This window comes from Carassius carassius, chromosome 11, assembly GCF_963082965.1.
Source record: "Carassius carassius chromosome 11, fCarCar2.1, whole genome shotgun sequence".
NCBI lineage: Eukaryota > Metazoa > Chordata > Actinopteri > Cypriniformes > Cyprinidae > Carassius > Carassius carassius.
The window spans coordinates 17,169,372-17,183,045 of NC_081765.1; the positions used below are offsets into that span (position 1 = coordinate 17,169,372).

Consider the following 13,674-nt stretch of genomic DNA (forward strand, 5'->3'; position numbering starts at 1 on the left):
AGAGTCTTCTGAGGGTCAATACCGGAACCGTTTTAGATGCTAACCACAGCGCCGTCAATAAAACATTTCACTACGAGTCAGTAAATAAAATATTTTTTTAATCTAACCAAAAATATATTCTATACATCTGATTACAATGGAAGATCATTAGATTTTTTTTTTTGGATTATCAAAAAAAATAAATACCAAATATTGAACACAAATATAGAACATTCTCTCTCTATATATGGAAAAAAATAAAATAAATAACAGTTGATTTAAGACTGATTTAGCATGATTTATACTCCTAAGTATAAGAATTTTTGTTTTCATTCGATAGTTCTATTCGTAATAAGGGATACACATACTCGAGATGAAAATCAATGCTTATTCATTTAACAGCATAAAAACAAGATAATTGTATTAATAATAAGCACTTTCAGATTTCTCTTTTCCATGTTGTGTGAAATGAGAGCTCTCTGAACATAAGGGAGTTGATGTTTTACAAAGCATTCCAAACAGATTTCTAAAAATAAATATACTATTTCAGGCAGAGCATATGGATGTATATTGCAAGAGGCATACAATTAGGCTTAATGTCAGGCAGCTAAATGTTGTACAAGGTTGGTCATTAAGCTTTCATTTCACATGTATTTTATGAGCGTTTTGTAGGCCGCATAGAGTTATTCTTCCAGAGCCTGGGAACCCATAGCTTTTGACTAACTGATGTATCAGTGCAATACAAAGTTGCCTGTTCTGCAAATACAGAATATATTCTATGTTAAGACTTGTGAAAGCAAGGATCTAGAACAGTCAGAACTCCTGAATAACCTGGAAGTGATTCTCAATCGATGCCGGCTCATCCTCAAAGTGCAGTTTCTGGCTTAGACAAGCACCCAGATTCTCCAGAGTCTTTATGAAGTGCTGGTGCTCTCGCCCAACCCATGCCCTAATTGGGTCGCGTACCTCATATGGAGTGACATGGGCATGGACGGCCATCCCACTGGAGGCCAGCTCACCCAGGGCACACTTATTGGTTACCCAGGTCTCATTGCCACCAGGGTGTCCTCCATCCAACCAGTACATATCTGAAACACTGTCCAGAAACAACCTCAGTTCTGGATCTGCTCGAGCTCCAGCCAGCTCATATACTATTTGATTGAGAACAACACAACCTTTACTGAAGCCCACTATGGTCAGGGTGAAGCTTGCAGGCAGCGGGTAAGGGTTGGATGTACCACTAAGAGGGGGTAAAGGGTTTGGGAGGCCAGCCCGCTGCATGCTGTGACCCAGGAGTGCTCCCAGGTGGTGAACAGCTCCGTAGTCTCGAGAGTGTTCTGGTGCACCAAATAAGTTGCTCTCTACAAAGTTCTGATAACAGCTGAACTTGTGTAGGTACATTTGGGATGCGCGGATGACCCGGATATGGCAGCCAGGGAAACGATAGCTCAGGGTGAGAGCAACACGCTCCAGACTCCAGGACTGCCATGGAGCAGCATCAGGCTGGAGGGCCATTTCCAGCTGAAAGTTCTGCATGGTGGATGAGAATGAGAAGTTGCATATGAAAAGGGGATGCATACCTTTTTTTTTGCATTTATGTACAACAGTTTCTCAGTAAGTCACCATATTTTTATTTCTTATTTTATGATTCAAGTATATTTAATTTTTTTCTGACATTCTTGTAGAAGACAAAAGTCTTTTCATTTATCTAAAATAAATAAATAAAAATCATTTTATTCAGACATATTCATTAGCTATAAAACATGTGTTCTAGTGTTTAGGGTCATTAAAAAAAACTTCATTCAGCAATGAGACATTAAATAATGAAAAGTAATTTAGAAATGTATTTTCATCAAATAATACTGAACAAGTCTCTGGGTATTCACAAAATATAATGGCACACAACTGGCATAGACTACTGGCGTGATGTAAGATGAAAATTGAGCTTTGCCGTCACAGTAATAAATTACATTTCAAAATATTTTCAATTAGAAAACAGTTCTTTAAAATTTGAATTATATTTCACATTATTAATGTTAATTTATTTTTATAAATGCAGTCTTGGTGAGCAATAAAACACATTTAAAAACATTATAAAAAATCTTACCAACCATTTTTGTTTATTTACATTTTACTTTCCTCAAAATAAAGGCTTAACCAGAATAGAAATTTAAAAATGGAAAATAATACACATGTGATATGTGAACGTATGAGCATAACCCCAGGACGAGAGGAATTCAGAAATCCTCCGAAACCTTGAAGTGATGTGACATTGATATATGTGCAATAACTAAATATAGAGATCCAGTCGCAACAGAAGCTGTATCAAATGACTTTAATGAATAATCCAAGAGGTATCTTACAGGGACTCCACAGTTTAATACACTAGCCTGTATTGGTAGTAATTGGCATATTTTGGATCAAATAAAAATATGCATTATCTAATTCCTGATTTATGCTGAGCTCTTTCCTTTTTTTTATTTAATTTAATTTAAACCAGGGCGTGCAGTCAGTGGTACCAGGACAGATTCAGGACTGATGACATGCACCACCCTGAATGTCTCCAGGAAAGAAGACTACGTGATCATTTTCTTTCCGCAGGTTCTCTGTTTCATTGTTGCATCGCCTCTGCGTTTCTGTAGCAGGTCATTTACGCGGTTCTGATCGTAACCGGGGACTGAAGCCAGACGGAGCAAGCCGCGCGCAACAGCAGATGTCCCGGGCCCGCACAGCCCCGCCGCGGTGGTCATTTTCCTCAAGCCACAACTGATCGGATACTTCCCATAAGCAAAAAGACTATGTAGTGACGACTGCACGACATGCCGCATTAAGATCAAAACCATCACTACGAAACCAGAGCAAAAAATAATGTCGCATGATCCTGCGTTCAGGATAATCCGGTGGGCATTCACCCGTTAAATTTAATCGTACAATGAACCGAAATGTTCAGGATAATGGATTATGTATGGCGTATAATTTGTTTATATTAAACGCCGCGAAGTGGCATTTTACTGGAGCGTCAAAACGTGACAACGATGCGCATGCGCGGAGTCCAGACGCGTGTGTGAACAGCGGTAGAGCTGATACGTAACTCGTTTGGATTGACAGCGTGCATAGAACACTGTAGTGATTAACGCGGCCGAACTGTTTAATCTAAGCATCTCATGAATCGGACATTGCTAGCGGAAACAGGGAGCGTGCGTGCTGTTCTGTTCACGCCTTCAAATGGTTGTTAAACTATTCTGAAGTTATTAGGCATCTTTTTGTTACATGTCATTGCACTTAGTTGTGACAAAACTGTCTGGATCTGTGCCTCATTAGGAAAAAAGCGTGAAGGCATCACAGTGTTGAACATCTTCAATGATGTTGTTGAGTACAACGGCTCCGTCATCACTATTGTTGCACGCATTGGCCTAACAAGTGAGTTCCCTGCTCGTCCTTCTAGATGTTTTTAATAAACGTCCAGTTGGTGAGAACAATTGCTTTGTACGTGATTGTACAAAAGAGGCCATTCTTTACTGTCGTCATTTTCAGGGGAGGCTGTACTGTCGGCTTGTGAGCGTGCATGCTTTCTGACTGACATGAATTTTCAAAAAGGCATCCAACCATGCATGGGTGCAGTGGATCTGGGACCTCTCTATCCACTGGGGGAGGAGGTGGGCCTTGAAGAGTGTGGAAAAGAGGCCCAGGGTATGCGGCCATGCATGCAAACAAAACATTTTAAAAGGCATTTTCTGAATCTCCAAGTTCCAAATTCCAAGTGCTTGCACTACTTTTCATATTTGTGTACAGTATGTATTTTAAAATATATTAACCCCCTCATTTACAATCAAGTTTTATATTGTACAATAATTTTCATATTTGATTGTTGTTTGCAGAGCTTCATTGTAGTTTATTACCTCATAAGATTTGGTTGGTTTGGTTCATGTCATTCTGTCAACTGTTCATTGAAAAAAAAAAAAAAAAAAAACGCAATATTTCTGGTGAAAATGAAGGGGAAAAATACTTTAGTAACCAAAACTGCTGAAAAAGGTTTAAAGGGGTAGTTCACACAAAAATGGAAATTTTGTGATCATTTCCTCACCCTCCGTGTCATTCCAAACCCATTCGACTTTAATATATTGTCAAAGCACAAAATAAGATATTTTTAATGAATACTGAGTTTTTTTTTTTTTTTGGATATGTGTGTGTGTGTGTGTCCCTCCATTGCAAGTCTGAGTAACCAAACTTGGAAGATCCAATCATAAAGGCATCTTAAGATGAATCCATAAAAAACAAGCAGTTTCTTCCAGGTCTTGTAATTAAATTAAATTAAATTATGCATTTAGCAGACGCTTTTATCCAAAGCGACTTACAGTGCATTCCAGGCTATCAATTTTTACCTATCATGTGTTGAAATGAAATATGATTGCTTTTTTAAAAAAGTTTTAGTTATCTTTACTTGTTTCCCTCAGACCACCTAGTGGGACAAAAGCCTCTCAGGTTTCATTCATATTTCAAAAATATCTTACTTTATGTTTCGAAGATTAACCAAAGTCTTGTTGGTTTGGCACAATGTGAGGGCGGTAAATGGTCAAAACATTTTGTTAACTATCCTTTTAAGAGAGTGTTTCAATTATTTAAATCACTATTTGAACTAATAAAACCAATAATATATGATCTGCAGGTGTTGGAGCCATGCAGCCTCAGTGTCATGAACTGTTTTGTGACCATCGATACCCAGGATCTGGCTCTGAACCATGAATCCATATCCCTTTAGTTCAGGTCATGGCTCTACCACATGAAGGAGCTGTGGAGATTGCTTGTAATGTGGAGAGTATTCAGGGTGGTCCTCTTCCTTATCTTATGGTGAGAAGCAATGGTCAAGCTTCACCATTGGAGGGCAAAACTTCTGCTATGCTCTATGCAGCTCACTAATCACAACACGAGTAGCAGAACTGGCTAGACACCATGGTGTGGGCATTGAGGGTACGGCCCTGGTGGGCTTTATCCCGGGTGAGTAAGAGACTGGCAGAGGGAGCACTCTCAAATGGCTTTGGAGAGTTCTGGAAAGAGCTGCAGTGTGTGCACATGTGAACAAGCTAAAAGCTTTCATCACTGTGCTAAACTGCAAACTAATCAGTGGTTAATTAGAAGACATTGGTTGAGCCATCAACAACTTACAGTAGTTGATGTACAGTGAACAATGCTTAAAGGGGTATTTCAGCCAAAAATATAAACTCGGTCATCATTTACTCACCCTCCTGTCACTCCATGACCTGTGTGTCTTTTTGTCCTTCTGTGGAACACACACACACACACAAAGATAATTTTCAGAATGGTGGTAACCAAAGAGTTTAAAACTTTCACTTTAATAATTCGCTATATTTATATAGCGCTTTTCTAAGCACTCAAAGCGCTTTACAATGTCAGGCGGTATCTCTTCATGGAATATCTTGTATGGATAGAAAGACTATGAAATCTCCAAATATCTTTTAGAATTCCACAGAATAAAGTAATACATGTGTGGAAAGACATGAGAGTGAGTAAATGACAGAATTGTCATTCTCTAGTCTCTTTTAAAGTCTTCACTTGTTGACAATATGAATTTCAACATTAACTCTTTTATCTTGAAACACCTTATTGATCTCAGATATATTTTTGTCAGTTTGAGTTGTGTAAAAAGGTCTGTATTCTTGGAATAATATTTTGATCAAACAGAACAAAAATACTCCAGCTTGGAGTAACTGTATTATTTTGAGTGCTTTAAATGTTATTTGGTAATGTGTAATTATTACTTGCTTGGTGTATATAGTTTTAATAGCTTCTTTTGAAGCATTTCTGTGCTAAAGGTAATTTCATGAATATAAAGGTTTTAATGCCCTAATATGGGTTCACAGTGCGTCTTTATCCTTACTTGTTCAACACATGATATTCTGCTCATAGGTGTACATAATTATACAAAGGGTAATTAGGCCAGTGTAGTTTGACCAATCCTTGATGATCTCATTCAGAGTTACGGATGTCAGATCTGGGACATTTAGGTGATGTAGTGCTCGAGGGAGGAACATACTAAATATTATTATATTACTAAATATATGCTATCATACTAGATTACACATACTATTACAAAAAATGCACTGAAAGAATATCCAAGCTTGCAAGCACAGACAGCAACAGGGACACTAATTTCACAAGCCGCAGAGATTGACTATAGTGATATTTTTCAGAGGAACAAGACTTCTGTTAAACATTCACACAAGTTTGTGCTTAACTGAGTTGATTATAAAACCAAAGCATGGAATTCCTGACCTTATATTTATGCTTACATCTGGAAGAGGAATAAGCTGTCAAACATAGACAGTCTCATACATAAAGACTGCCAAATTAAATGTAATGTGGTGCTTTAAACATAAGATTTTTTTTCCACCTTTAAACATTTCACTTGTGCTGTAAGATTAAAAAAAACAAGACGGCACAGAAAATAAAGTCATGGCTACAGTAACCACTAATCATATACACTTCCTCTGAGTTCATGCAATTCACATTTGACACAGATTAAATATGAGACACTCTAAGCAGCTATTACTGAAGCCACTGTTTTGACTTTCTGAAGTTGGAGTGCATTTTACACAGCCGTTTTTCTTGACAAAAAGAAAAACCCTGGCTCGTAATTTAATAGTGTTTGCAAACTAACCACAAACACAAGAATTGGGGAAAATATTTAAATGAAAAGCAATGCTATTAAAATATTACTAAATTACATTAGACCATATCTTAATAATACAATCATATATTGCACAATCTAGGTTCAAAGAAATCAACAGGGTCCTGCATTAGCACTGAAAATATATAAACACCTAGTAACATACGTTACCTGGTACAATGAATGAACATACTGAGCTTCACTCATGCTGCAAATGTTGTGTATTGGAACTATTGGGCTAACTGAAATAAAATGAAGTTCCATACATCGGTGCGGGAGGAGCCTAATCATTCAGTCCTGTTGATCATCATGACTAGCCTAGATAAGCAGCAGTCACTGCGCCGTCCCAGCAACAATTCTTCCAGGGGTGGCAGTAACCCAAGTTTGTTTAGTATTAGCTGCACAATAGCATCCCTAAATTGATATGCAGATAACATCAAATGCCCATATAACAAAACATACACAAAAGGTGTTATAATATTCGAATATGCGGAATATTTCAGCGTAGTCATATCTCACTTTATAAAAGGCAGCAGTCTTCAATGTAAATGTCACTCAAAAGGTCAAGAAGAACAATTACAACAACAGCCGGGATAAATTTCCCAACATTTTGTTCTTGGTTTATTCCTAATTAAATAATCCTAAGTGTTCAATCAACCTTTTACCTTTCCTTAAAGGTCACTTCTGGTAAAAAAAATTTGGCCAAAGGTGTGGGGACTTTGTCAAACTCCCCAATTTGCAACAGCAGTCAATCATTCCTGAATCACATGACAATGCATTCACTATAAATTAATAGAAGAAAGTGCATCGAGTGTTCAAGTAGGGTATATAGTTCAACACATATAGGGAAAGGAAATAAACGGTGGGCCACTGAACAAGCACAGAGTATGCCAAACTTTAACAAGTTGAATTCTAAATTGTGATAAACAAATTATCACACTATGCAAATATTGGCAAATGACAACACAAAAAAGCACATTTGGCAAAACCGTAGCACTGAACCTCGTATCTTTTGATTGGCAGCATTGTTTTGTGTATTGGTTTGGGGAAGGATTTTAGGGAGGAGTGGGAAACATAGAAGTTGTTTTGCGTTCTCATCTCTTCGAAGCCCTTCTTGGGTCCCTGCCATTGCTAATGGTAACTGTGGGTTTGGGTGGAGCAGGGGGTGCCCCTGCAGTTACTGAGGATGGCCCATGGCCTGGAACACGCCCGTTTGGTCTTCCTGGAGCCCCAAAATTGGGATCCCGAGGCACAAGTGCAGCACTGTTATTGGGAAATACTGGCACATTACCATTTCCTGTTGGACAAATAGTTAAAACAAAAAAAGTGACACTTGATCAACAGAGACAACGTGATGAGTGTTACAGCTATTACTTTAGTTTCATCAGTACGCAGATACTTATCAAGAGCAACTTACAGTATGCCAATGGTAGGCACAAACAGGAGTGAGATCTCAGTAACTATAATTTCTGAGATTGAACCTGCAACCTTCATTAACAGATCAGATTCCAAACCATTAAGCTACCACTACAAAATCAGCATTGGTTACCTCCGTAGGACAGAATGTGTGAAGTACTAGGCATATTTGCTCACCTGTCTGTGCAGGAGTACCTGCATTTTGATTGGGTGGAGAATTTCCCCGCTGTTCTTTACCCTATTGAGAGCACAAGAGATAAGACGGCATTATGTTGACTAGTCATATGCAGTTTAATGGGTCCATATTTGAATGTGCAGCAAGTGTCAAACCAAATGTTTGCTTCTGCATAAATTACTTCTACATTCCTATTTATCCGTTCTAAACAAAGACTTTGAAATGAGGTAGAACGCAAAACAAAACCTGTTTTTCACAGTTACTGAAGCAAATTTAACATGCAAACAACTGAAAAGGAAGTATACTCATTGAGGCATCACACTGAGGTGCCATTTTGCATAAACGGGAAGACTGGACCCACCGTCTTGTTTTGCTTGTTAGCTTGTGTTAGCAGCTCTGGATTTGGTTCACTGAAGTTAGGAACCTCAGAATACACCATACAGAACCTGTGAAAGACAAGGCAAAATAAAAGATGCTTTTAATGACTTGCATGCATGACTTTGGTAGAAGCATTTATTCAAAGCAAATTGCATTGAAGGTGTACATCTGTCAAGTTGGTCAGTAATAACTTTACATGTTTGACCAAAACATAAAAACCAGGGGTGTCCAATTATACTCCCCAGAGGGCCACTCTCCTGCGGACTCCATGCTTAAATGCACCGTTTCATGCAATGTTTAAATAGGCTTGAAACTGAACTGCAAGTGACACTCCAAGAACAAGACTAGACTCCAAAGCTATGGACATTCATGATTTTCCTGGACTTGGAAATAGAGAATATTAAAACTGAGACTTCAGCGTTTCTCCATAGTCATGGGAACCTTATTTTTTAACCACTTTTGACACTTACTGAACTCAAAAGAATACATACAGAAGTCATGCAATATCTACTGACTCTAACCCTTGTGTCAGTTCCAAAATCTAATCACCATTTCAGTTTATCACCCAAGTGGACATGGTTATTGGCCAATGCTGATAAACCACAAAATGATGAATAGACAAATTATTGTATGCAAGTGCTATTGTGTGACAAGTTTTAATACTCACTCTCCTATTTTCTGCAAGTCTCCTCCTCGTCCAGTGTACAGTGTAAGGCACCCCTTCCACATTGAAGCATACCTAGCCAGACACACAAATATTTTCAAGTTGAAATAAACCCAATGAAATGGTCATAAGCCTTAATTTATTCTCTGGAAAAAAACCAGCAAGTTGCCGGTTTGTTTGATAGACAACCCAATAGCCACACGGGGTTTGAAGCGTCTAAGGTCTGAATAAACTACACAGACAGACAGGAGGTGGTTCGTACCCTCTCGTGAGGCGGATGATATCCCCGGGCTGGATGAGGCTGCCCAGTTCATCCCATACAGAGATGGCAATGCTGCCGCTCTTATCCGCCACTCTGCACGAGCGCACCTCGTGCCCGTCCTTTGTCTTCGTCACCCGACCTGCGCGTGCACAGCAAAGTTAAGTCAAATCTCACAACTACTAAAAACACATAATTGCGTTACACTACGGGAGTTCACATGAAAAACTACAAGAACACCGCAATAGAGACGTTAAGCGCAACGTTATATATGATAATCATAAATGTTAGTTGTGAAGAATTAGCTCCTCTCGTGTTAATAAACGGTCGTGAGGGGTTACAGCAGTGAATCCACTTACCGATTTCCAAAACTATAAAGACGATATTAAGGTTTTTCAATCCGGGCTTTACATCTTTAATCAAGATCACAGCTTCGTTGGAGATATTCGACATTTCTGAGGGCTAAGGTGGAGGCTAGCACACCGGCTAGCGAAACCACAGCTGTTTGAGAGGATTTCTTGATCTAAAGCTAAATCTATGCCCTGAGTGGGTTGTTATATCCGCCAAATAAACTTTACTTGGCAAATAAACTTGGTTTACAAGACCCTTTTGGAAAGGCTTAGGTGTATCTAGCGTAACATTTGAGGCCGTTTGTTTTCACCATCGAGCTAAAGGAATGAAAATATTTGAAATGAAATATTTCTTCCTCCACGTTTAAAACTATTCCTAGAAGACACTCACCACACGTTTATTTTCCAGACAGATATTTAAGACTTCATCCTGTCCTAAACCTGAATAACTACGACTACAAGACTTCGCTTTTAAGTCGGCCAGTAATTAAAAATGTCTAACATCCAGATTGATTTATACCGAGTCACGGTCTTTTTGTGAGCCTACACTATCAAATACACGACGTCAACTTAACAAATAGCTGTTAAAATGGAGGGTTCTTTACATAAACGTGCGGGTTGCGTTTAAAACCGTGTCAGTGAGTTCACACAAGCTCGACAATAACGCGTCTCTTCTTTTCACTCTCCACACGAAAATCATTAATCTGGTGTCTAATCGACATTCAAAGGCTAAAGCGACGACTAAGTCAATATAAAAACGGAGTTCAGCCAAGATAACTAACTATAGCTGCCTAACTATACTGTGCGTTTTGAACAGTTCGAAACTTCCTGATGGCCTTTAAAATTGATATAATTATTAGAATGTTTTCCACATGTGCAGCACTGCAAGCTTACTAGAAAAATAATAAAACAAAAAACGGTCACTAAAAAGGTGAAATCTCTATTTCACAGTGCTATCTTCCCTCTCCCTCACTAACAAAGCGTCTGATCTGCAGCAGACTGTTCGGTTCTTTAAATTCTGTCGGATGTACCACCTCACGGTTTCGTGGGGGTGTTCAGAGATGTGTAATTGGAGTTAAATACATAAATGCGTTTTTAATTTACAGACATTTGAGTGAACAGACATGAAAAACGATCCAGTCTGTATTGTCCAGTATCATAAAGATCGCAAAGGAACGAAAGCTTTAGAGACTTAATTGTTGGTTTTTACCATGTTCTTGTTACATTGTACTCCAATCTGATTGGACACCGTGAAGAATGTGTCCAAATGGATATATCATAGGAAATAATTACACTCCATTTCCTTGTACATTTGACGACGTTGTGTAGTATGATTTGATTACACGTTTCAAAATATTTCCCAAGGTATTTGGGTTGCATCATCACCTCAGGGATCACAGAGGTGATGGTGCAACCCGAATCAATATCCAGTCCCAGATAATCCAAAAGACTGTTGATAGTTACGGTTTTGCTGTATTTAAGGGTTGGGTCCTGTTAACTGTATATATCAGTGAAGTGCAGTTAACCCTTGTGTTATGTTGTGGGTCAATTTGACCTGTTTAGATTTTCTAGTTGTTGGAAATACTGGTTAACCTATGTTTTTTTTTCTTGATATTTTGTGACTTTTTGTCATTTATCATCATGAACATGCATGCAAAGTTTCAACATGTTGGTGTTTTTTGACATATACAAACAAAATTACTATTACGTTCGTGATGTCCGCGGGTCAATTTGACCCGCATATTTTAATGCTCTAAGGCAACTGTACTGACCCAAAATAATAACATTTCTTGATTATATTTTGTTATTTTATTTTTTTTTACTTTTTAAAAAATGAGGATTTCCACCCTTATTTCAATACAGAAAAATCTTTTGTCAGCCACAGATGGTAAAAATTACCTATCATTTATTTTTTCAAACTACCTGAAATAATATTAAACCTTTTTTCTTTTCTTGATATTTAGTGACTTTTTCTCATTTATCATCATGGACATGCATGCAAAGTTTCAACATGCTGAATTTTTTTTACATATACAAGCAACATTAATATTACGTTTGTGATGTTCGTGGGTCAATTTGACCCTCATAGGCATCTATTCAAAAGAAACTGTACAGACACAAAATAAAAACATTTATTTCATGTATGTCAGGCATCAACTCCAGTTCTAAAGTGTAAGTGTATCTAAAAGTGCTCTAACCCTAACCAAACACACTTCAAAAAGCTAAATCATGGTGTTCAAAATTAATGGCAAATTACAAATGACAAACCTGAGCTACCCAGAGAGATTCTGAACATGGAGGGCAGAAACGTGCATCTGGAGTCAGACCCACAGAAAATGAAGGAGTGAACACAGATGATAGGAAAAAACGGAAGAGATGTGAGGTGTGCCCATCCAAGCGTGACTGCAAAACCAGCACCATGTGTGTGAAGTGCAAGAAATTCATATGCCAAAAGCACACACTTGCTGTGTGCTCATCATGTCAGAAGTAACTTCTTGACTTTAAGAAATGAGTTTACAAAACAGCCAACTTAAGAAAAGTAAATATTTTCATTATACATCAACATTTAATTGTTCAGTTATAATGTTCTTAGAAAAAAAAAGTAAAAAAATGTATATGCAAAACAAGTCAGCATACTGTTTATTTTTAAATTTTGTCAAAACAAAACAGTTTTAAAAAACGGTTAAAAAACATTTTCATTAAATCATACCTTCAGATATATTTTTGCGGAATATTTGACAAATGTTGATAAAAGTTTACAGTTTGTACCTGAATCTTTGTTGATTTTCATAGTGTAATTTTTGAGGAATTGTATTGAATCCACTTAGGGTCAATTTGACCTGCTCCATAAAGGGTGTACACAGAAATCGAACAGTGCACAAGGGTTAAACCTGCGTTGGCGTTACCGTCAAGGAAATCCAACAAGCTTTTCACAAATAAAGTTATAATTGACATGTATACATTTGCTGTTTAGGGTTACTACAACAGAAAAGGAATTTCGTCACGAACAGGATTCGAACCTGTGCGGGGAAACCCCATTGGATTTCGAGTCCAACGCCTTAACCTCTCGGCCACCGTGACGCCATTTTGAACTGGCGTAAAAAATCTAAACAGATCCACGACAAAAGCATTTTAGTGTTTTAAATAGTCAATTATAGCTATAATAGCTCACTTAAAATAAAATTCTATGTAGACATTTATTCTTATCGATTTAAAACTATTCAGACAGTTACTATCTAAAAATAAAAATAATAAGTATTAGCGCATACATACAAATTCAAACTAACTTTTCGGAGGCGATAATATTGGAGCAAACGCAATTATTACGTTAATGTAATGAAAAGCCGACCTATAACGTTACTTGTTTTTAGCGACGCATTAGAATACGATTTGTTTTTATATAAGTTTAAGTTTTTGAGTAACGAAATGGAATATTTATATTTTGTTACGAAACAACTATATTTAGTTTTACGGGCTTAATTATGTTTGATAATCGTTTAACAGTCGAGATGCATAAAGCAGGTGAAATCGTAAACTGATTCTCCAAACTGACGGAATTTGGACACAAGGTGGAGACAACATCATCCATTTAACTATAAAGGTCCAGTTCCATAAGGTGGCAACGAGGAAAATGGCCTAAATTGATAAATAAAATGATATATTAAATAAATAATACTACTAGCAGCAGTAGATTACAATTGCTTGTTTGTATAGGATATTGTAGCCTGCCTAAATATATATATTTAGGCACTCTGTTTGTCAGAATTC

General features: G+C 37.6%; 2 protein-coding genes and 1 non-coding gene across 3 annotated transcripts; all 3 read right to left on the reverse strand.

Moving 5' to 3' along the window:
* Positions 1-389: 389 nt before the first annotated feature.
* On the reverse strand, positions 390-7,309 carry LOC132152932 (mitochondrial protein C2orf69 homolog). The gene is made up of 4 exons (XM_059561932.1): positions 7,184-7,309; positions 6,836-7,078; positions 5,219-5,257; positions 390-1,509 (listed from the first exon to the last, which is right to left on the reverse strand). The coding sequence occupies exons 2-4, from the start codon at positions 6,953-6,955 to the stop codon at positions 793-795; spliced, it is 876 nt and encodes a 291-aa protein (XP_059417915.1). The 5' UTR covers positions 6,956-7,078; positions 7,184-7,309; the 3' UTR covers positions 390-792.
* Positions 7,236-10,907, reverse strand: LOC132152933 (SOSS complex subunit B2-like). The gene is made up of 6 exons (XM_059561933.1): positions 9,916-10,907; positions 9,560-9,698; positions 9,301-9,372; positions 8,617-8,701; positions 8,258-8,318; positions 7,236-7,961 (listed from the first exon to the last, which is right to left on the reverse strand). Exons 1-6 carry the CDS (start codon positions 10,007-10,009, stop codon positions 7,759-7,761), a joined length of 654 nt encoding a protein of 217 aa, XP_059417916.1. The 5' UTR covers positions 10,010-10,907; the 3' UTR covers positions 7,236-7,758.
* A 1,998-nt stretch (positions 10,908-12,905) lies between these two features.
* trnas-cga (transfer RNA serine (anticodon CGA)) lies at positions 12,906-12,987 on the reverse strand. Its single transcript has one exon. It is a non-coding gene; the product is annotated as a tRNA-Ser (tRNA).
* Between the last annotated feature and the right edge of the window lie 687 nt (positions 12,988-13,674).